General features: G+C 49.2%; 12 protein-coding genes across 12 annotated transcripts; 8 read left to right on the forward strand and 4 right to left on the reverse strand.

Annotated features, from left to right (window-relative positions):
* Nucleotides 1-57: 57 nt before the first annotated feature.
* N7462_004025 (alpha/beta hydrolase family protein) lies at nucleotides 58-1,257 on the reverse strand (the record flags this gene model as incomplete). The annotated part of the gene is made up of 1 exon (XM_057075751.1): nucleotides 58-1,257. One exon carries the CDS (start codon nucleotides 1,255-1,257, stop codon nucleotides 58-60), a length of 1,200 nt encoding a protein of 399 aa, XP_056935256.1.
* Nucleotides 1,258-1,847: 590 nt separating this feature from the next.
* On the forward strand, nucleotides 1,848-2,226 carry N7462_004026 (uncharacterized protein; the record flags this gene model as incomplete). Its single annotated transcript, XM_057075752.1, has 2 exons — nucleotides 1,848-1,860; nucleotides 1,913-2,226. The coding sequence occupies 2 exons, from the start codon at nucleotides 1,848-1,850 to the stop codon at nucleotides 2,224-2,226; spliced, it is 327 nt and encodes a 108-aa protein (XP_056935257.1).
* A 686-nt stretch (nucleotides 2,227-2,912) lies between these two features.
* On the forward strand, nucleotides 2,913-4,013 carry N7462_004027 (uncharacterized protein; the record flags this gene model as incomplete). Its single annotated transcript, XM_057075753.1, has 2 exons — nucleotides 2,913-3,835; nucleotides 3,887-4,013. 2 exons carry the CDS (start codon nucleotides 2,913-2,915, stop codon nucleotides 4,011-4,013), a joined length of 1,050 nt encoding a protein of 349 aa, XP_056935258.1.
* Nucleotides 4,014-5,657: 1,644 nt separating this feature from the next.
* N7462_004028 (putative carbonate dehydratase) lies at nucleotides 5,658-6,281 on the forward strand (the record flags this gene model as incomplete). The annotated part of the gene is made up of 2 exons (XM_057075754.1): nucleotides 5,658-6,004; nucleotides 6,062-6,281. The coding sequence occupies 2 exons, from the start codon at nucleotides 5,658-5,660 to the stop codon at nucleotides 6,279-6,281; spliced, it is 567 nt and encodes a 188-aa protein (XP_056935259.1).
* A 34-nt stretch (nucleotides 6,282-6,315) lies between these two features.
* N7462_004029 (carbonic anhydrase) lies at nucleotides 6,316-7,039 on the reverse strand (the record flags this gene model as incomplete). Its single annotated transcript, XM_057075755.1, has 2 exons — nucleotides 6,316-6,850; nucleotides 6,912-7,039. 2 exons carry the CDS (start codon nucleotides 7,037-7,039, stop codon nucleotides 6,316-6,318), a joined length of 663 nt encoding a protein of 220 aa, XP_056935260.1.
* A 1,849-nt stretch (nucleotides 7,040-8,888) lies between these two features.
* N7462_004030 (uncharacterized protein) lies at nucleotides 8,889-9,083 on the forward strand (the record flags this gene model as incomplete). Its single annotated transcript, XM_057075756.1, has 1 exon — nucleotides 8,889-9,083. The coding sequence occupies one exon, from the start codon at nucleotides 8,889-8,891 to the stop codon at nucleotides 9,081-9,083; it is 195 nt and encodes a 64-aa protein (XP_056935261.1).
* A 413-nt stretch (nucleotides 9,084-9,496) lies between these two features.
* N7462_004031 (putative ATP dependent RNA helicase) lies at nucleotides 9,497-11,634 on the reverse strand (the record flags this gene model as incomplete). Its single annotated transcript, XM_057075757.1, has 3 exons — nucleotides 9,497-9,628; nucleotides 9,692-11,353; nucleotides 11,410-11,634. 3 exons carry the CDS (start codon nucleotides 11,632-11,634, stop codon nucleotides 9,497-9,499), a joined length of 2,019 nt encoding a protein of 672 aa, XP_056935262.1.
* Nucleotides 11,635-11,990: 356 nt separating this feature from the next.
* Nucleotides 11,991-13,475, forward strand: N7462_004032 (uncharacterized protein; the record flags this gene model as incomplete). Its single annotated transcript, XM_057075758.1, has 5 exons — nucleotides 11,991-12,011; nucleotides 12,062-12,386; nucleotides 12,441-12,692; nucleotides 12,753-13,028; nucleotides 13,090-13,475. The coding sequence occupies 5 exons, from the start codon at nucleotides 11,991-11,993 to the stop codon at nucleotides 13,473-13,475; spliced, it is 1,260 nt and encodes a 419-aa protein (XP_056935263.1).
* A 415-nt stretch (nucleotides 13,476-13,890) lies between these two features.
* On the reverse strand, nucleotides 13,891-14,315 carry N7462_004033 (mitotic-spindle organizing protein 1; the record flags this gene model as incomplete). The annotated part of the gene is made up of 3 exons (XM_057075759.1): nucleotides 13,891-13,968; nucleotides 14,065-14,142; nucleotides 14,238-14,315. The coding sequence occupies 3 exons, from the start codon at nucleotides 14,313-14,315 to the stop codon at nucleotides 13,891-13,893; spliced, it is 234 nt and encodes a 77-aa protein (XP_056935264.1).
* Nucleotides 14,316-15,033: 718 nt separating this feature from the next.
* Nucleotides 15,034-15,537, forward strand: N7462_004034 (GNAT family N-acetyltransferase; the record flags this gene model as incomplete). The annotated part of the gene is made up of 1 exon (XM_057075760.1): nucleotides 15,034-15,537. The coding sequence occupies one exon, from the start codon at nucleotides 15,034-15,036 to the stop codon at nucleotides 15,535-15,537; it is 504 nt and encodes a 167-aa protein (XP_056935265.1).
* A 597-nt stretch (nucleotides 15,538-16,134) lies between these two features.
* Nucleotides 16,135-18,952, forward strand: N7462_004035 (putative transmembrane glycoprotein; the record flags this gene model as incomplete). The annotated part of the gene is made up of 2 exons (XM_057075761.1): nucleotides 16,135-17,485; nucleotides 17,520-18,952. The coding sequence occupies 2 exons, from the start codon at nucleotides 16,135-16,137 to the stop codon at nucleotides 18,950-18,952; spliced, it is 2,784 nt and encodes a 927-aa protein (XP_056935266.1).
* A 1,439-nt stretch (nucleotides 18,953-20,391) lies between these two features.
* On the forward strand, nucleotides 20,392-22,253 carry N7462_004036 (PP2C family serine/threonine-protein phosphatase; the record flags this gene model as incomplete). The annotated part of the gene is made up of 7 exons (XM_057075762.1): nucleotides 20,392-20,517; nucleotides 20,568-20,889; nucleotides 21,007-21,080; nucleotides 21,144-21,228; nucleotides 21,304-21,510; nucleotides 21,595-21,850; nucleotides 21,908-22,253. 7 exons carry the CDS (start codon nucleotides 20,392-20,394, stop codon nucleotides 22,251-22,253), a joined length of 1,416 nt encoding a protein of 471 aa, XP_056935267.1.
* Nucleotides 22,254-22,303: the final 50 nt, after the last annotated feature.

Genomic DNA, 22,303 nt, shown 5'->3' on the forward strand with positions numbered 1-22,303 from the left:
CTAATCATTCACTGGCAATATAAAAAGTCCTTGGCGATATTTTTCTTTGTTTTAGGATCAATATGTCAACAATGAGTCGCTTTCAGCGAAAATACCTATTACGGTCATTGAGATTATGGGATATCCCATTATGACATCGTGCAGGCCTTTTCTCAAAATCATCTTCTTAATGATCCCATTGTGAGACTTCCATTCCATTTTAGATCCTCCAGCACCTAGGTCCACCTCCAACTGCGATATTTGATCTTCTGTTTCTTCAAAGCTAACCTCCGCTGGAACTGACGCATAAACTGCGTGCTGAACGAGGAGTTGAGAATGGCGCCATGGAATATCATAATCATCCTCGGCGTGTATTATGATAAGTCGATATTTTTTCTCGTTGGCTTCATTGATCCGAATATATTCCGCGATTGCATCCTTATTCAGCCACCTATCGTGGATGAACAACTTGAGATATTCAAACAGCGACGGGAAACTTGCGATCGGTGACAGTATCGGAATAATTCCCGCCACTCGATACGTCGAGACCAGTGTCGCAATATCAACAAAAGGCGCCACAAGGATTGTACCAGCAAGGACAATTGGTTCATCTCGAAATGCAAGATTTTTGGATACAGCAATGCTGACAGCGGTGCCCATCGATTGGCCAAAGATGACAATTCGGGAAGGAGATACCCCCGCGACGTTTATAGCCCACTCGACGACAGCGAGGCCGTCATTCACCAAGCCAGCCTCACATGGCGACCCTGAACTTTTCCCAAATCCACGGTAATCAAAGGTCAAAATATGGATTTTCTCAGGGTGTCCTGCAGATAATGCGCGATAGTTAGCAACTCTGTAGCCTGAGCCAACAGTTCCGCCAGCGCCATGCATGTGAATGACCAATCGGGCCTCAGGGTCCTCTCTCAACAATTTGAAAGAAGTTCTAGAAGTAATGTTCGTGATGAATCCGCTAGGTTCATCTACAAGATAGAATTCATTCTTGCGATATAGTTCCAGAGGTAGAATATGCCAAGCATACAACCGTTCGCCATCCGCAGTCGAAATAGCGAACGGGGTGACCTGGTTTTTTAGGAAACCAAAATTTTCAGGAATGTTGAGATCCTCGAACCATGGAATTTTAATCGCATGTAAGTAAACAACGTGGGATTGGAAGGTCGCAGTTGTGAGAAATGCCAAAAGCAAACCGTAGATTCCGATCGCTGTGGCCACCAGTATGAACGCATGATGAAAAAGTGCATAAGCTAAATGAGCCATTAATCATTAATCGACGATGCTAAAGTCCGCTGGGTGCTCATTTTATGGGATGGAGCGATAGTTTAAAGCCAAGTGTGTGAATTTGGGGTCCATTGGCCATCAGTGAAAATACACCCAGTAGGACACTCGTTTCCGAGCACTACATGTTGGTTGGGGCCTGATACAAAGACATATGGACTGTGGGCCTAATCAAAGTGACGGGGCCAATCAATAGCAAATATAGTAAAGTACAAATCTGTTATTGGTAAAACGGATCTGGGTTGGGAAAATTTGCGGTGCGTCCAACCCACTTTGGGTTTACTCTTCTTCCAGTGCACGAATCAATTTCCCGGTATAGCCGCCGGCCTTCCTGTGGCTCGGTCAACCCCAACAAGGGGGACTGGGGTCAGATCCAGGGGGCACCGCGCCCCTAAGCTGAAAGTAGATGGTGTAAAAAACAGTCGACTTTCTTTAACCTCGGCGTTGGTTAATCTTACGAAAGCATCTGATTTGTCCTTAGTGCAGCATGAAAAGAATGGCTCAGTGTCTCGTAACATCTTATGAATGCTCTACTAAGAGATGAATGTAGATGAAGTTATCTAGTAATCTTGATGACGAAGATAGGTCATTGATCTACCATCACTACAGAGACCCTCACTTCAGTATGAGCCTTCAGGACTCAGCTATGTAAAGTCCATCAACGCCGCAACTGCTCACCTGCGTTTCTTCAGCAAAATCCCTGCTTTGCGTATCGAAAATCGTCCCGAAGCCAAGTGCGCTCGACCAAGCTCTAGTGGGAATCAACACCATCTGACTATTCAAGAGGATATCTATCGCTTAGATGATGCATTCATCCACAAGAATTGCACCAACGTCCGAGCGGCCAAGCAGAGTCTCCCCAACTACAAGGATATAGGTGCCACTCATTCAGAAAGCGGCCAGGACGTGGAAATGGATTTTAGAAACATGAGTGATGCCTCTACATTTTAATGTCAATTGATTGGAGGCGAGCTAAGAGAGCTGAAGATAAGCGCGATCATAACATCAAGGTCGCATTTGGAATTTACTGATCTCTTTGCCATACAGAGATCCATGACAAGTTTTATTAGCTGGAAATATGAAGCACTTTCGCGATACAGAGGGTATGCTCTCTATCCATCTCACCCACACCTGTCATGGGCCCTGGGAGAAGGGTCCAGAGCTCCGCAATCAGATCCATCACCTGAGTATACAAGCCTGGATAATTAATGGTCGAGTCCATCTATGGATACTAGAGGACGAATGAAGTTTTGCCAACACATCTCGCATCATTCTTTTTACAGTACCGGACGACAAAAGACTCTCGAAGGTATGTGAGCACCCTGGTAGAGATCGCCTTACATAGACTCCCAGGTTTCCTGGATTGGTTGATTTGCCGACTATTTGTAGAGCTCTACACCATCTTGCCCATTTGTTTTTGAGAGTTGGGCTGATCTGCGATCTTTAGTGCGGCTTACGTGAGAAGGCCCCTTCGAACCTCGAGACAATTGTCAACGTGATGCTGGATACAGAAAATCGAGCTGAAGAAACCGAAAGCGATATACATACATGGATCTCATTTATAAATAAAGAGATAATTAGCCTCGAGCGTTATTATCTACTTTGTTTCAATAAGCATGGCCTTATCAGCACTCCACATGCTGTCGTTCAGTTTGTGGAATTCTCACACCTTCACATTTGATCCAGATGGCCCATTCCCCGCTTTGTATCGTTTGCTCACGGTTCGATCGCCTTCCATCCATACGCTAGATTTGACTGAATACGCTGGAAAGTTCATTCTCATCACCGGTGCTACCCAGGGTTGTGGGCTTGAGTGTGCGAGGGCTCTTGGCCGAGTAGGATGTCACTTGATCCTGACAGCCAGGGACCTACAGCGGGGTGAGAATATCAAGCAGCAGATTGAGACAGAGGCCAAGGATCTGAATGTTGCCACTGTGGTCGATATCATAGAGCTCGATTTGAAATCTTTGAAATCGGTGAATGCTCTACCACGGCGGCTCGAGAAAATAATCTCACATCTAGACATTGCGATTCTGAACGCAGGCGCATATCAAACTAAATTCCATATTTGCCAAGAAACTGGATGGGAAGAGATATTTCAGGTCAACTTTCTGGCAAACTGTAATCTTATGATGCTGCTACGCCCGTTTTTGGCTCGGGCGACCCGTGGGCGAGTAATTGCCGTGTCCTCGGAGGCTCATGCTTGGGCCGATCCGTCCCATGCTTCTACCAAAATGCTCGCCAATCAGCTCAGCAAATCTAACTCAACATCATATCCTTGCTATCAAAGATATCATATCAGCAAACTACTTCTCAATCTCTGGGTCCGAGATATATCGAGCCGAGAAGAATGGAACAGTATTTCGGTGGCAACGGTATCGCCTGGCTTTTCACGAACGGCGCTTTTTCGTGATTTCAATAACTTCCGGTTAGCCAGGCTACTTGAGAAAATTGTCTGCCGAACCAGTGAGCAGGGAGCTAGTCAGTATATATTTGCATTGTGGGGCCTGGAAGCTGGCAATGGAAATGGAGGCTTTTGGTCGGATGGAAATTTGCAGAAGTTCGTCTTATATTCTCTACGCTTTTCGCTATAAACTAACAATTTATGCAGTCCATCGATGATTGTGCGTTCTCAGATTAGCTGGGAATTGCAATCGACAATATATGCCGATGTCATGGAAATTTTGCATGCGACTGATGCGAAGAGCCAAGGCGGAGGCAACACCGCCGTCTCATAAGTAGAATCAAGATAAGCATTTCCTAGGCAAGACGAGTTGAAGAATCCGAATGTTTTTTGTCCTATATCCCATCATTAAATTATCATTTTGGCCCTTTTCCCCTTTGAACACAATGAAAGTCAAGACAGCGAGATAATTCACCGGTCCTAAGTTCTGATCACGTCCTTCCAGGGATTTCAACGGAACTCGGGTCATTGCGGGGCAGATTAAGTTTTGTAACCGACAAGATTGAGCATGTTCCTATTATTTGGTTAGCTATGGATGTACCTATGTACATGATTTGTCCAGAAGGAGAAGTCAGTCAATATTGTGAGGACCCACGTAAGCCTATATACGTGCGCCTTCTCTTACTCGTAGACAGGCGTCTAGGCTAACTTTGTTAACTCCATTACAGGCAACTTTTCAAGTCCAACACTACCAGCGTCATGACTTTGTGTGTGGACTGCGCGTATTAGAGAGGTCTGAAAGGGCCTGTTCGGTGATTCTGTCTGGTCTTCCTCCAGACTAGGTATCCGGTAGCAGACAGTATTTTTCGGCGACATATGAAAGTCGTCGCGCTATATCCGCTTCGAGGAGTTGGCCTAGCGTATTAAGCAGTGAGTTTAGGCGATGGGACCTAGGGACCGAGTAGTCCTTAGGTTTTCGTAGTACCATAATCTTCGCGCTCCGCTATCGCTTTAAGCAGTATCCTAGGCGAACCGACGCGGTAAATACCCGTAATATAGATTTAGAGGTACATCTATAGCAGTGTCTACACTACATGATAGCTATTGTAGTGGGGAAATGGCCAACGATAGGTGATCTTTGATTGGAGGAATTTTTTCCTAGTACACAGTCTTTACAGGATATAGCTTCACATCTCCGATAGCGAGAGAATCAACTTTTACACATCTTTCGCTGAAGCAGCATCTGTTTCCTCTCTGAGAGGCTCTCTGACATCGTGGTGTGGTGTAGTTTGTTGGCTGGTTCGCTGATCCATCTCGTCCTGCCTGCATTTGCATATTTGCCGTAGAGCGCCCTGGTTCACTATGTAGGATTTTCATCAATCAGCAAAATCGTTATCCTAGCTCCGATTAACGTTTTTTACGACAAGTCGTGGATATTGCCCCTGAAACAATAGGCTAGTAATTCTTGCACAGAAAGATATACCCACCAGCGACTCATTTCTCCAGTCTGGTTTCAGATAGTGTGTCGGCCGAGTGCGGCAATTTCTCGGAAAATCGACAAAACTCATGCGGAATACTATAAGTGCAGATCGGGTGTTCATCCGGACAGCTAGTTTCTGATTCGCTCGTCAGTAGAATTTGGGGCAAATTGCCCTCAACGCCGTTGTGCTCCGCAGTCGGCCCTCCATTCGGAAAACATAAGCTCGGCGAGAAGTCCAGGCTCCAGGCCGAGGGCAGCTAAGAAGCGTTAACAGATGATCCGGCAGCCCAACATTCATTTGACAAACTTTCCCACCTCAAAACCCGATCGAAATCCTGAGATTTGTTTTCTTTTCTCTTCATGAGTTTCACGTATCGTGCTGTCTCACGACAATTTGCTCCTATTCGTCTCCCAAAGACGCAGTATCTGGGAACCATTAATTCTATTTCTTCCATACACACCAGAATGCGCAGAGACTATTCTACAGCCTGTGAAACCATGCAGCTGCCTCCAGACTTTATTCCTAGCTCAAAGCAGCCGATGCAACAAGTTCTCTGGATCGGTTGCTCTGACAGCTGCTTCCAAGAAACTACTATCCTTGATCTCCTGCCTGACGAAATGCTTGTACACCGCAACCTGGGAAACATGCTTATCGAAGGCGACATGTCCTCTGAACTCACAGTGAAACATGCCATTACATGCTTGAAAGTAAACATATCAAAGCCTTTGTTTAAGATGATTATTTTGACCAATCAACAGGTGAAGCACATCGTTGTTTGCGGCCACTATGGTTGTGGTATTGTCAAAGCAGAATCTCGGGATGGGCTAAATGGTCCATGGTTGAGGTAAGATACTCACCATCTTTTCATTATTGACCTTGTCTCTCACACTTTTACCTCCAGCAAGTTGGATGCTCTCCATTCACAGTTCAAAGGGACCATTGATACACTTCCTTCTGATGAACGCAACCAAGCATTCGTTGAATTGAACGTACTTGATCAATTACGCTCCTTACGTCAATTTCCAGAGGTGTCCAAGGCAGCAAGTGAAGGCAATTTGCAATTACATGGCATTGTTTACAATTTGAAATCAGGCAAAGCGCAAAGATTGATTGAGAACTAGTTTGGAGTGATCCGTTTTTTTCTGCTTGGGCGTTTTAACTGGAAGTTTTCGAAGAAAGGCAATAGATCTTTTTCACATCCTCTAGCATTGCTTCAAAGTCAATCTCAAGATCTCTGAGAAGACCATCGCGCAGATCAAAAACTAATCCGTGAACAACCGGATACTGGTTGTTTTCGTAGCTCTGCTGTACTGCAGCAGTTTTGATCACATTCCGACAGGACTCAATGACATTCAACTCAATAAGTCTGTTGTACCGCGAGTCTTCATCTGTGATCTTGTCCAATTCTTTCTCATGCAAGCGATAGACATCACGTATGTTGCGGAGCCATGGGTTCAGGAGACCCAAGTCAGCCGAGGTCATTGCAGCTTTGACCCCTCCGCAGTTGTAGTGACCACAGACAATGATGTGCTTGACATGTAAGTGTCGGACTGCATAATTTATGACAGACATGACGTTGAGGTCGACATTGGGAACTAGGTTTGCGATATTGCGATGGACGAAAACTTCACCAGCCTCTAGGCCCATTATTTCATTTGCCGGAACGCGGCTGTCGCTGCAGCCGATGTAGCTACAAAGAATTAGCGCGGGGCATTCAAAAAAAGGCACTGTAGTTACTCTAGCTAACTCACAGATAATCTGGTGCTTGTCCAGCAGAAAGCTTTTCGAAAAACCCTGGGTCTGCGATCTTTTTCGAGCAGACCCAATCCTTGTTCCTCTTGAAGATACCATCAAGAGAGTGCTGGAAAAGACGACTCATGTTGACGGAGATCTCTCAAGTGAGGTCACAATGGAAGAACAGCGATGGGCGAGATAGGAATAAAGTTGCTTGGAGCCTGTTACACAAAAGTGTAACAAATGTAACAAATTGCCCAATCAGAAAGATGAGTGAAAAGCAAGTCAAATGATCTTCAAGGAACCGAGAGATATCTTATGGGTGTAAGCTGCTTTAGGAGCAAGTAAAATTGTGGGAGCAACGGACAATGGACTAAGACATCATTTGCGCTTGTTTAGCCGAGCCATGAGTGGCCTAACTTTTTCTATAAGCGGAGGGAATCGGATCGAGGAATCCTACTCCGCGTTTCCAGGCTTCCCAAACCAATCAGCTTATCGACAAAATTGGCATGCATGAGAAACAAATTAGTGCCAGAGCCACTCCACTTGAAACGAAATAGAATTGTATCAAATTAGTCTCGTTCGGACCCGAGAAATTGCCGGAGCGACCCATCGGCCGAGACTCTACAATATCCGCTTCTGTAATCATTCACGTTTGGAGCCCTTGGTTAGGGGGCCCATTGACTATTTATCTCTATTCTCTCTGTCCTTTGTACTCTTAACTTTCAAGAATAACCGAATCCACAGGCTTAATAGCTACCTTCTTGACCTCCTTCAAGATCTAGGGGATCTGCGACCATTGTAAACGCTATTGGATTTCGTTGCTTCGCCTTAGGAGGGACGTGGAATATTAAATTAACCTGTGGGGTTTTTCTAAATTACTGAGATTCAGTAGGAAGTTAAATCAAGAACGAAGCTCAACAAGTGCTGTGTAATCCAAGAATGTCAAATTAGATCAAAATAAATCAAATCAAACTCTATGAACCTAATATAGCCTCACTTGTTGGCGTACTAGCTATGTAGGCGCTTCCTCTGGCGAAAGCAAGAGCTATCCCAACACTAGCTCAGGTAGATAGAACGCTTAATATAAAAGACACCAGCGTCTTAATATATAATTCTAGTCTAAAAATAGTCTCAAAACTATAATTCAACGTCCGGAGTAGTTATCGCCCTCGGATTACTTTGAGTTTACCTTCCACCTCGATTTTATATAGTATATAGTACTACCGTGTTTGACTATTAGATGAATATTGCTTCCAGATACTCCTTCTTCTACTAAGCCCATAGCAGATATATATCCTACTTCGTTCGATTTAGTTCGCTAGGTATATAATTATGTCCTCCGCTGCTCCCTCGTAAGTATTTGAGATCCTATTCTTTTTACCTAGTATCTCTACTACAGTATCCCCTTTACTAGCTTATTCTAGCTTCTTAGCTACTAGATCTTCCTACTTAGAATCAGAGTCTACATCAATCTACTAGCCTTCTAAGAAGGCCTATCTATATTATAAATTTCGCTATATAGCGGATAGCCCACGAGTTCCATAACTTATAACAATATTATAGTCTATTACCTAATTAATTTCCGACTAATTAAATATTTAACTATACTTGAATCTCATCTAATAAATAAATAACTGGGTTGAGCCGGGGAGATCGATGTGGGAGCGGCCACTAGCATTCTCCAGCCGATACACCAAATGAATAGCCACAGAATAGTTTTTATGGAGATTTCTCGTAATCTGGAGTTGAGGTGCCGGTTTCCACGGGCCGATCCTTGGGTTGGTTGACGGCTGATAACGCGGACTGGCGGTTGGACCTTGAGTGCCGGGCAAAGGTAGCTCTTCTCGCTGGAGCGGATGGTGTTCCGTGCTATGATCCGTCTGCATTCAACGACCTCCTTCCTCAAGGATGGGGCTGACAATCATGACCAAGGGGGGGTCCTCCTCCTTGATGAAGTCAGCTCCAGCGTGGACCGGCAAACCGAGTAGATGATGCAGGAGATCATTCGAGCGGAGTTCAGACACCACACGGTCATTGCGGCGAGTCATCGGCTGGTGACGATCATGGACTTCGATCGGGTGGTGGTGATGGATCTCGGGGAGGTGGTGGAGGTTGGCAATCCGGCCCTCCTGAAAGGGGAAGCTGCGAGTCGATTTGGGGAGTTGGTGGACGCTGATGATGAGTAGCAGTTATTTCCCCACATCTGTTCAGTACTAGCGAGCATACTCTCATCTTCTCAATTGAATCATATTTATTAAATACCACACCCTCCTGACGGCCAAAACATGGAATACAGCATCTAAGAAAACGACTGATCCAGTGGTGAGTGAATGGAGGGATATTATCTCCAGTTGTGGGTTCAATGTGTATTTTTCTGGTTTCTAGATGGTTTCTTGGTACTGGGATGGTGATCGGTGATCTTCTGGTTGTCCGTTTGCAGTCGCTCTAGAGGAAGATTTTGAAGAATTGATAAAATGATCAATGCATTATTGACTGTGCTGCTTACTTGCTAGATGGGTTGAGCGATTACTACAATGAATGAGTCAAGGGTCAAACGACACAATTTAGGGCTTGGGGTATAGGAATATAAATAGTGGATTCATGTGACTTTATAGTACTCGGGCGCATATTCTAACAGGTAGCTCTTTTGGATCTTGGTAATATCTCGAATGTATGTTTTATCGCCCGTTTGCATAATTTCATGGAAGACCACCCAGTCAGCTTTGCGGTTCTATTGACCATATGATTAGCAAATAAAACAGACTATGCTTACGAAATTAAAGGGGATGCTTACAAACATCAAGGAGCTAGGGTGAGCATGTAGAGTAAGTCCACCGCTGACTGTCTTAAATGTACCATCTGGCTGCATCTTTGCTGCATGCGCAAAATATCCAGTTGCCAGACATCGTTGAAGCTGCTCGGGAGGCGCGCTCAGACTTGGGGCGCCATTTTGGCGAGATGAAAGGCTTTCGTCGACCTGGATACCGAACCGTTCGAGATATCGCTTGAGTTGTCCACGGATGCTGACCGCACGCTGGAGAGCTCTATAATTTAGGAGATTATCCCGGCACCATTTCGAATCTTTTTTGCCCTTCGTAACAAATGCTTGATATACATTCAGATATGTCAAATGGTCACCTTCTTCGACAGCGAACTTGCGTCGATGGCTCTCCGCGGTCTTCTTGTCCCCGTCATGCTGCACCCACACTGTCCCTTGAAGGCTCACCATGGCTGCAATGGAAAGCATCTCGCTGAGACATTTGAATGAAGATGCCGCAAGGAGTACCTTCGCCATCATCGGATCAACGGCTAGTTCAGCCATTCGCATTCCCAGTGGCTTTGTGAGCTTTGCATAGTCATCCACTGCACCAAGGGAATACAGAAGTTCAAAAGCACGTATCACAAGTTCAGCCGGGGGCGATGTCAAAAAGTCAAACCGAACTATGTTGTCAATTCCAAGGGCCTTGAGCTGCATAACGATAGGAGCGAGGTTGGAGCGTTGGATTTCCGGGATGGTTGCCTCGGGCAGCTGTTCATATGTTTGTTGAGTGTACAAGCGAAAACATTTTCCAGGCTTTGTTCTGCCTGCACGACCTGCACGTTGAGTAGCAGATGCTTTCGATATTGGCACCGCGGTCAGGGTCTCAATACCGGTGCTAGGATTGTATGCCCTGAGCTTAGCGAAGCCACAGTCTATGACATACACAATACCGTCGATTGTCACCGAGGCTTCGGCAATATTGGTGGACAGTATGACCTTTCGGGTACTTTCAGGTGTTGGTTCAAAGACATACATCTGTTGATCCGTGGTAAGACCCGCATAGAGTGGTAATGTCAGAAGGGAGGATTCCTGGGGATGAAGCTGCGCCGCTCGTTCAGATATTAACTGAATGCCTCGATCGATCTCTTCTCTCCCAGTAAGGAAAACGAGTATGTCTCCCTCGGCTTCTTGTGTATGAATGTCGAATACAGTCTTGACCATCCTCTCGACATAGTCTTCGGCAGGCGATTCAAGGAATAATGTATCGACAGGATACATTCTTCCTTCCAGGCTAATGATTCTACCGACACTGCCACCAAATTCACCCGACTCGGCATCGGGATGAAATTCGTCACCCGCGAAGAAGCGTAGGAAGTCCTCCGCTTGGAGGGTTGCACTGCTAATGATTACGCGAATATCTGGACGTTTCTTCATGATTTTCTTCACGATCCCAAGAAGAATATCGGTGCTAAGAGATCTCTCATGGGCTTCGTCGATCATGATCACGGAATACCGCGATAGAAGAGGATCAACAAGGGCCTCTCGGAGAAGCATGCCATCTGTCAGGAATTTGATTCTCGTTGAAGCAGATGTCAAATCCTCGAAACGGATTGAATACCCAACTTCCTCGCCGACTTTGCAGCGCATCTCCTCCGCAACTCGGGTTGCAACTGTTGTGGCAGCAACCCGCCGAGGCTAGACATGCAAGATTAGCGATCAAAGACGCCAAGATAGAAGTAATATTTGCTTACTTGTGTCACCGCGATAAGCTTGCCATTCTCACACCAGCCCGCTTGATCGAGGTATTGTGGAAGCTGGGTCGTTTTTCCACTGCCTGTCTGGCCCACAACTATGGTGACTGGGTAAGTCTCAACCAGATAAAGAAGACTTTTCTTGTGTCTTGCGATGGGTAGCAATGCTGCCGGCTTGTACAATGCCGGAATGAAGCTCGTTGACAAATCAAGCTCAGAAGCCATGGTGCGAAGCGATCAGAAAAGGCGGCTTGAGAGCTATTGGGAGTTGTGTCTCCCCTGCCCTGAGGACCCTCTATATTTCAGCAGATACCTTCCAAGGGATAGAGTAGCACCATAATTAAAGTGTTGTTCTACCGATATGTCAATTGACAATGCATCGTTGGACGATGAAGTTCAACGACGATGCAGGCCCTCTATAAAAGCTACCCGCTCATCACGTGCACCCCACGTCACTTGTTTGGAGCTTCCCCGATGTGTTCTGCCTGCTCCGTCTTCGGTCTTCCTACAGGCAACCCTTTTTTCCTCAAATATCTCGCGAGCGCTTTCTTCGGTATACATACCGTTTGACATATTTCAAAATGGCGGAGGAGGAAAAGACTGTATGTTCACCGACATCACCAGCGCCGAGCGTTGACGCTTACTTCTCCAGTCCACTCCCAGCAAGCCCTCGGCTGCGCCGAATGCGCCAAACAGCCCTCGCGCTGAATCACCAACTACTGCACGCCCCCTTGATTTTGACGACGAGCCACAGGAGTCCGGTGCCATCGCTCACACCGCTGCCGCAACATCGACCCCGCAGACCGACTCTGAAGCCCCTCCGGCTGCCCCGCCAAAGCCCCCTCGGCCACTCAGCCCAAGGGAACAGTCCGAAAACACTCTCAGAGAAGCGTTTCCCACCGTGGAACCTTCAGTCATCAAAGCTATTCTTAATGCGAGCAATTGGAATGTCGAGCGGGCATTCAACGCTCTGCTTGGTAAGTGAGCGAGTAACACTGAGCCAGACAACAGCTGACTTTGAAACGTTCTAGGAATGACCGATCCTACTGCCCAGGAAGATATGGTACCTCCCCCCAAGCCTCCTCGCCCTTCTCAGCAGCCTACCTCCACCACCCGGACTCAATTAGAAGCCGACGAACTGTATGCGCGCCAGCTCGCGGAGCACTACAATTCGGGAGGGCGTCGAGCTCCTGCTCCGGGATGGGAGAATGATCCTCGATATCGCCGTCCACGAGGAAGCGAGGAGTCGGAAGAGAGGGAGAAGGAATATGACTTTTTTAATGGTACTCATCCGCTGATCGCGTATTGAACAAGTTGGAACCTGACTGTGGAATAATGTGCAGATGACCTACCAGTTATTCGTGAGAACTTACGGAAGGGGTTCCTGGAAACCCAATCAAAGGTCAACTCCTGGGTCACCAGCCTCAAGAAGAAATTGGATGGAGAGGAGGAAGATGAGGGACAGTCCACTCAGCAGTATGAACAACGGACTTCGGCATTTGGGCGCCCAAGGCCTAGCGGTGAACTCGGTCGCCGCAGTGGTGACCGTGAGCGTTATGATGCGGACCCTCAGGTGCTTGGGGATGACTTCTCTGCGCTCGAGTTGAGGGATTCCGAAGGTAAACTCATTTCTGATCTCCCACTCCCGAGATGATCTGTACTAACACTGCCATATCCCAGCTCCTCCAGCCCGTCCGCCCCGTCCCATGGCAAACTCCAACTTGAAGAACCCTTCTTCCCCGTCCCCCGATCGACGCAAAGTATCCTTCCAGGATGGCCCGCCCACCGAGATTGACAATTTGTATGATTCGTCCACCCCTGCCAAGCGCACCGTGCAAACGAGCGGCAAGTCCAGCAAGTGGCAGCCTTTGTCGACTGTTGAGCCTTCGCCAGTGGCTGAGACCGACCCCTTCAGCCTTGGTGACAGTGATGACGAGAGAGATACCAAACCCAAAGAGCAGACCACTGTGTCGGAAACTGAGCAACTGAAGAAGGCTACGGCGGAGGCGATGTCTGGTGAAATGGGCTCCAAGGATGACAAGAAGTCCGAGGATGTGTCCAAATAATTTTTAAAGAGCCAGTCCCGATCATTCATCGTCTCATATCCCAACATTGGATGGCCTTCTTATCCTTGCCTTGTTCCCCCCTCGAGTCCACATCCCTTTCTTATCCCTATCAGCTTGTGCTTCCACCATGCCGACGTGAAACGCCCGTCCAGTGCGATTTTTCCCATCTATCTTATGTCTTGTGCAATGATTAGTTTATGATACCGAGAGGGAGTCATAGTAACGTGCTCCAGAGAGTGTATTCAAGGAATTGAATTCTTCATAATATAATTCAAATAATAAGCATAACAAGGGTATCTCTCATCAAATTAGGTCCCCTGGACCTATGAACGCCATAACGACACCGTTCAACACGCCTTCTCGACTAGATCAACCCAAACCCGTCATAGTCTCGGCATAATCAACGCGAACCGCATCAATCCGCAGTAGCTGGCACATTTGACACGCCGCGTTTGGAAGTACCAGTCTCTTTACGCAGGTCCTGAATCACGGTCTGCGGCCAGGTTACATGCTGATTAGCTCTTATCACAACTGTGGCAGAATCTCTGGTACGTGGTGAGTATCTGAGTGGGGAGAAGAGGGCGCGTACCGCGAGAGCATCGGGGTTAACTCCATTCTCGACCAACGATACACACAGCGACAATTCTGTTCGGTCCAGGTGAGTGTTCTTTGTACTCTGTTAGTCTTCATACGGCAATTTTGCATGCGTGCGCGGCCGGAGATGGAGGCTAGGCAGAGATTATTGAGCTTGAACGAACGAACCAGGAGGGTAGAGATCTCGTGGAGAATGTCGATGACCTCGCGCGCAGCTTGGCGCTTGTCATCCGCTTGTGACGGCATGGTGCGAGGTGGCTGAAAAGAAGAAAACTAGACAGCTGCTGATCGATGGAGGATGGTGACTGGAAGCAGACTCGGGAAGCTGGACGTGGGTGAGGCGTAACTAGGCTGGTCTCGATTGTTGTGGGGTTCTGCCTCGAAGCGCCGCGTACCGCCGCTTTTGCTCAGCGCCGAAGTATACAGCGTCGCCCTACACTCTGCCCTGCCGTTACGCAGTTAAATTTGTTGGGCGCAAACTTCACCCTGGGTGATCCTATGCCTCGCTCTAACTTGCTAGTATCATCTGGCTCGCTAAATAGGAAACGCCCTCCCCGCGTCCTCCTGAGCCCACCGCGAGGCTGATTTCGACAAAACAAGATACGAGATACTCTAAACCAATGGACATTCGATCTTGATCACATTCAGAACAACGCAACTTGCCTATTTATATGACATGGATATTTAAATATGAAAGAAAGCGACCAAGACTGATTACTGTCCTCGGTATGCCAGGAGGCCATTATTTCACAGATCGGTGCATCGTCGGGGTGGTGGCCTCAGGCAGCACGTAGCTGTTTTTTCCTCGGCGAGGCTCGTAGATCAGTCCCATACTTTCCTACCACCTCAAATTATCACAAACGAGGAGGGCTTGCTTATCATGAACGCCTCCAGAACACATCTCGTTTGATCCTGCGGCAGGCTGGAATGACCATCGCGATCTCAACGGCGCGCGGAACCAAGAATGTCCCCCACATTGGCACACTCGGACATCCATTCCTTGAAGAGGAACCAGGCGCTGGAAATTCTTGCCCAGATTGCACGCGTTGAGAAGAAGACCTTCCCAACCAATGAGGCTTTCAGCTTTGCCGAGGAATTGTGGAGAAAGAAGCCCAACACGCGAGTTCTATACACGACTCCTGCCACAACTGGAAGGCCAGTGGCCCCGTCGGAAGTTGTCGCCTACGCCGTATATGTACGCCAAAAGGGCGTCGCTCTCCTGCACAAGGTCTGTGTAGTTGAGGCCTATCGCCGCCAGGGCGTCGGACAGCTCCTCATGTCCTATATTCAGGAGCGCCTGCGAAACGAGGGCTGCCAATACATTCAGCTCTGGGTGGACCAGGCCAGGGTACCCGCTCGAGCACTGTATTGTCGGTGTGGATACAAGGAGAAAGAAGTGATCCCTGACTACTATGCCCCTGGACGGACTGGGATCAGAATGGTTCTGGATTTAGAACGTGACGGGTGAAGCAGCTTGCGGCTAATCGGGTTGCGAGGAGCGTCTGACGGGCGCCATCAGCGTTCCTGATGCAGGAGGGGGAAGGAACCTTTGAAATGTTCCCTTTCTTACAAGGTTATTGGCCCCTACCTCTGGAAATGTTACGAGGGGGAAGGAAGCATGGCTGTGGTTGGACGATTCCTATGCTCCTTCGACTCTGGAAAGGAGCATCCCTTGCTTGCGACACGGAGTCCCTCGAAACGTGAGCCTCGACGGTAGCCGCGTCGCGTCTCTCATTCTCAGCTATCGCTCTGATACATACTTCAGTGACGTCTAGCATATTCAGGCATGGCTTTTACCAAAGGGCACGCCTTGAATGACTCCTTGTCCCTGGCACGAGTGCCAGGGAGCGGAGCACCTCCTCGGCCTCATCGATGAGCCACCTCCTCATCTTTGCCTTCCTGTCTTCTTCAATTCACTCTACTCACATTTCCTACCTGTAGATCGAGTTCCGCTTGGTGTACTGCCGGTGGCTTTCTCTTATGGTCCAGCGTGATCGTGCTCGCTGTCTGTGATCTCCAATCTATACACGGTCCTCTGGACGTGTTTCTGATCATCTCGGCCAACATGACACTCTTTCTCCTCATTGCTTTAGTGTGGGTGTTTAAAGTCAATGCAGCAGCCATAGCCGCCAATTATCCCGTCAATTCTCAATTGCCACCAGTTGCGCGAGTCTCACAACCATTTCGATTTGCATTTGCTGCCGGTACTTTCGCAAACACTGATCCGGACACGAAATACTCTCTTTCCGGAGCACCATCATGGCTCAAGGTAGACAGCAGCAGCAGGACGCTCTCTGGGATACCTCAATCGAGCGATAGTGGCTCAAAAACGTTTCAGCTTATTGCCTCAAATGGCTCCGACTCCGACAGCATGGACGTAACCCTGATCGTGACTGCGGACCAGGGACCAACAGAAGGGACCTCGCTAGTATCGCAGTTACAAACATTGGGACCTGTTTCATACCCAGCGACTCTTTTCATGCATCCAGGGCGACCGTTCTCAATTTCCTTCGATCCGGATACTTTTCATAACACCCACCCTTCTACGATATACTACGGGACCTCGCCGAACAATACTCCATTGCCCTCTTGGATCGGGTTTGATCCCTCCTCATTGAAGTTCTCTGGGACCAGCCCGGCTTTCCCTGGGTCGGGATCTCAAGCTTTCACGTTCCAGCTCGTGGCTTCCGATGTCGCTGGATATAGCGCAGTAAACCAGACCTTTCAGCTAGTTATTGGTCCACACATTTTGGCTTTCAACGAGACTGTGAAAACCTATAATCTTACCAGAGGGGACAAGTTCAGTAGCCCGGATTTTCAAAGCTTACTATCCATGGATGGCTCGCCAATTCAGAGCAAAGACCTCACTGCAATCAATGCCGAGCTTCCAGACTGGTTATCCTTGGATAATGATTCAATCTCGCTGGTTGGCACTCCGCCGAAAGATGCCGTGAATCACAATATCACGATAAGTGTAGCCGATACCTATAATGATGAGGCCAAGCTCATGGTGCGGTTGCAGTTCTTGGAACTTTTTCTTGAAAACGTCCAGGGTTGCGAAGCTACAATTGGCGAGGACTTGCTCTTCGTTTTCAACCAATCCATCCTAACCGACAACTCCGTGCAGCTTGATGTCGACCTTGACAAGGATTTGACTTCCTGGCTCACTTATAACTCGGAAAACAAGACTCTCTACGGGCGCGTCCCATCAGATCTCAAGCCGCAGAAGTTCAACATTCCTCTCAGGGCGTACCAAGGATCCACGGAGAGCACACAAGATTTTGAACTAGATGTTCTCGAGCCTTCAGAAACTACTACCGGTAGCTCGGACCCATTTTCGGGTTCGTCCAGCCCTTCGAACAAAAAGGCTGGCATCATTGCGATCTCAGTGGTCATTCCCGTGGTTGTGATCCTCAGTGGAATCATTCTTTTCTGTTGCTGGCGTCGCAGACGTTCTCCCCACCATCGAGGAAGGTGGTGATCAATTCCAAGCGAAAGTGCCCCCGCCACGACCTGCTCGGCCAGATCTACCCAATTGCCAACCGGGTGGAAGTGACAGACCATCTCGGGATGACAACTCAGACGAATGGATGAGTCCAATCTCACCCGCTTCAGATCTTCCCAAGCTTGAACTTGGACCAGCATGGAATGTAGCATTTGAGAAGCAAGAAGACTCCATGGGCGTGATTCCGGAGCCGAATCCACCACCCCGATCTCCGAAACGTGGTACTTTCGTCCCATTGAGGGATCCCATCATCGATGAGGACAAGCCAATCAAGACCACTCCCGCGAAGAAGCAGAATAACCGCCTTTCTTTTACAGCCAGTCCTGGCATGCGACGCAGGACCAGCAATCGCTCGCGTCGAGAGCCTTTGAAACCCATCCAACCACGCGCCATGAAGCGTGAATCGGTCCAGTCATCTCGTTCCAAGCGGTACTCGAAACGTTCCAGCGGTATCTCGACTATTGCTTCAGGATTGCCGGTACGACTGAGCGGTGCTGGTCATGGTGCTGGCGGCTTTGGACCCCCAGGGCATGGCGTCGTCCACATGTCCTGGCAGAATACCAAAGCCTCCTTATTGAGCGATGACAGTAACCTGGGGAACATCACACCCCTTTTCCCCCGACCCCCGCCTGGAGCGGCACGCGCCAGACATAGTATTGCCGAAAGTATGCTCGAAAACTCCAAACGAATGACTCTGCGTGCGGTCGAGCCGGATGAATCTACCATTTCAGAAGCCGACTCCCTCGAAGCTTTTGTCCAGAACCGAGCCAAACACCGCAACTCCGCCAACCCTCTCTTCTCCGCGCAAGTTAGTCGCCGCACATCATCCGGTATGCGTGCCCTCGAGCGCGCCCGCAGCCTGCGCAGTCGCGCAGACACTGTGTCAGTCTCAACCTTCAGCGACGAATACCGACAGTCGATTCAAGGACGTCCATACTCCACGGCCATGTCTATTTCCGAGTACGGAGACGACAATCGGTACTCTCAGTACCAAACTCTCCAGCCCCCGCCGAACCTCTTCCCTCTTGTCGAGGGCGGCGGCCGGAGCCAGAGCCAACTGAGCTTGGCCCAGGACTATCGTGGGGTGATCTCACCCTTGCCTCGGTTCTGGAGTGAGAATAGCCTGAGCAGTGCTCGGCACCTTGGATCCGGATCTCACCCAAAGCCATCCCAGCTCCGGACGGAGGGCGACCCTGCGATCCCGCCCAGCTCGTCCATTGTGTCAGACCTGGAGGACCACCTTTCTCGAAAGGCGAGCCCACACAAGGCTGCCGATGATCAATCATGGAATATGTCTCTTGAACGGCCGCCTCCGATCAAAAGTATTAGCAGTCGTGGGCTGCCTGTTGCGAGTAGCGGGGAGCTCGCGTTTGTGTAACTGACTGCTTTCCGGGACTAATCTATCACGCTTTGAGAGCCTTACTGATTGAGATTTGATTTGATTTACTTTGCTTCGGCTGGGATTTTGCTTTCTTATTGATCTTTTTTTTTCCAAGATTCCTGGAGTTTTGGGCATGGCGAACATGATATCCATCAACTTGTGTTTTTCTCCTCTTGTCTTGTTCTTTGTTGCTATGTCTGTGCGTTTTGTACTTTGACCCTCCATTGGGTGCCTGTATGTTGAGAACCGAAATTTCTGCTCCCTCAAACGAGAGGTGAGCTGCTTACCTCATTGAATTGTAATGGGCGTCTCTGACAATCTGTCAAATTCTATTGTACTATTTTTCGTATTAAGCCTCGGGCGCTCAACCGTTCAGGGCCGGAAGTGGCACGTGCAGGGGAAAGTGGGCGGTCCAAAGTCAAATTACAACCACACATCAACTAGCGACCGCGATGGTTCTGGAAACAAGTGCGCATTTATTCCGAAGGCCGATTGGGGCCGTGTACGTCGCTTGCAGAAGGGCTTGTTCACCGACCAGTGCCAAGCGGGGAAGAGGCTCCCATCCCTCTCGTATCAGTCATACCCGCCGCATGTCCATGTCCCACCAATCTCCCATTTAGGCCCCAGGCAACGATGGCGGGCTCGGGATGACGAGAGACACATGCTGGCGATCCCGGAGATGACGATCGGACTCGGAGGAACAGGCTCGGAGATTCTGAAGCTGTAGTCGAGGATCATGGAATGTCCAGTTGACAATAAATCGAAATGTATCGGAGTCGTCAAGTCCGTCGAGGCCCAAGTCAGGTGACTCTATAGAGCACACGACCGTAAACCGTAAGGTAACTCGATTACAGGGAAATCTCTGCCTTTGCGAATTACCTCTCCCCCCAAATCTTCCCCACGACGAAATCGCTAGAGTGTGCTCCTTGTTGTTTCTGTGTCTGTCGTCTTCTCTCCTTTTCTTCTCTGCTCCTCTTATAAAAGCATCTGGTGAGCGAACCCTAGATCGTCGTTGGATTCCCCACTCGGCAGGCGACTTATCGCGGGACCCAGACAGACGCGCTGAAAGGCTTGCGCTTCCTCACCTGACTTTCTTCCTCCTCACCATTCATCTGGTGCTTGACCCTCCCCGACTCTCCCCCTTTCCCCCTCCAGAACTTATTCAATCCGTGCCATTATGGGTCAGACCTTATCGGAACCGGTGGTCGAGAAGGTGAGTCCGCCAAATTTGTCCCGTCAAAGCCCTTACCCCTCCCCACACTACGTTGTGACGTCCCCTCCTCCCCCCCCGAGGTCTCCTTTCGCTGGCTCTTGGCCACGACCTCTGCCTCGGCCAGCCCGTCGCTGTCTTCACCTGGAGTCTCTCAGTCAAGGATCGATTCTTTTCTGCCCCCTGGTTGGTGCAACGAGGATTTCAGCCTTACTGCTGATCAGCCATGCGGGGTTCTGCTGACCCTGTCGGGCTGGAGGGGTTGAGATGGCTCGGCTGGAAAGGAGGCTATTCAGGACCGCCCCGGATCATCGCAATCGGCTCCTGGACTTTCTGGTTTCGAGTCAAGTCTGTCTGTTGAATCGTCACTAATCTGGTCTGCTTTTTTTCTTTTTGATTTAGGTGTCTTCCGAGGGTGGAGATGAGTGTTGCATCTATGGCGTGTCTGCCATGCAGGGCTGGCGAATCAGCATGGAAGACGCCCACGCTGCCGTACTCGACCTTCAAGCGAAATACACGGGTGAGAGCGATGAGAAGCCGACCGATCCCGCCCAGAGACTAGCTTTCTTCGGTGTATACGATGGTCACGGTGGTGACAAAGTTGCTCTCTTCACCGGAGAGAACCTGCATAAGATTGTGTCCAAGCAAGAGTCGTTCGCCAAAGGCGATATTGAGCAAGCACTGAAGGATGGATTTTTGGCTACCGATCGGGCAATCTTGGAAGGTTCGTGGATGCCCATTTCGATTTGCGAGAGCAAGCGCACAAAATCCCCGAGGCGTGAAGAGAACGAAACCATTGTTACCGGAACATACCCCTCCTGACCACGCAATGCCAATACAGACCCGAAATACGAAGAAGAAGTGTCTGGCTGTACCGCCTCTACGAGCATCATCTCTAAACACAAGATCTGGGTGGTATGTCCTACAGCAACCCAGCTCAAAGAATGAATCTCCCGAGGTGACTGACACGTATCATAGGCAAACGCCGGTGATTCCCGATCGGTCCTTGGTGTTAAGGGCCGCGCGAAGCCGCTTTCTTTTGACCACAAGCCTCAGAACGAAGGTTAGTGCCATTTCCACTCCACCACATCGCATAAATTTCGCGTGAGAGAAATCCCTGCTAACTCACGCATCACAGGCGAGAAAGCTCGTATTAGTGCCGCGGGTGGCTTCGTCGACTTTGGCCGCGTTAATGGAAACCTTGCTCTGTCCCGTGCCATCGGTGATTTCGAATTCAAGAAGAGTCCCGAGCTGTCCCCTGAGCAACAGATCGTGACCGCATACCCCGATGTGACTGTCCATGAACTGACCGACGATGATGAATTCCTGGTCATTGCCTGCGACGGTATGTTTTATCTATACTTGGATGCTCAGTCTCGATTTCGAGTGACTAGATTATATGCTGACTGCAGGACTGTTCATTTTGCAGGCATCTGGGATTGCCAGTCCTCCCAGGCAGTGGTGGAGTTTGTGCGGAGAGGAATTGCGGCCAAGCAGGATCTCTACCGGATCTGTGAGAACATGATGGACAACTGCCTTGCCTCCAACAGCGAGACCGGCGGCGTCGGATGTGACAACATGACCATGACCATCATCGGCCTTCTCAACGGCAAGACCAAGGAGGAATGGTATAACCAGGTTGCAGAGCGGGTTGCGAACGGAGACGGGCCCTGTGCTCCGCCCGAGTACGGCAAGTCTCACGAGGAACCCGAAGGAAGCCCCTCGTCCTGCTGACGGTCAAGTGTGTGCGTAGCCGAATTCCGCGGCCCTGGCATCCGGAACCAATTCGAGGATCATCCCGATGACTATGACTTGGAGATGGAGCGGTCGCGTGCGTTCAGTGTCCGGTCAGGCCGGATCATCCTGCTGGGCGATGGCACCGAGGTGATTCCCGACCAAAACGATGAGGAGCTATTCCACCAGACGGAAGACCAGGATCTTGTCAACCAAGTGCATCCCACCGATGTCCGGAATGAACGTGAAGGCACCCCTGGTCCACAAGGCAAGCAGGAGGAGACGGGCAGCGCGACTCAAATATCCGAATCCCCGGCCTCTACGGATGATAAAGAGAAGTCGACTTCCTCGTAGTCTCTTGGATTCTTTTCCCTCTCCGCCCCCTCCTTCCCGTCTTGTTTGGC

The sequence above is a fragment of the Penicillium macrosclerotiorum genome, assembly GCF_028827735.1.
Source record: "Penicillium macrosclerotiorum strain IBT 26536 chromosome Unknown utg000003l_segment0_segment0, whole genome shotgun sequence".
Taxonomy (NCBI): Eukaryota; Fungi; Ascomycota; class Eurotiomycetes; order Eurotiales; family Aspergillaceae; genus Penicillium; species Penicillium macrosclerotiorum.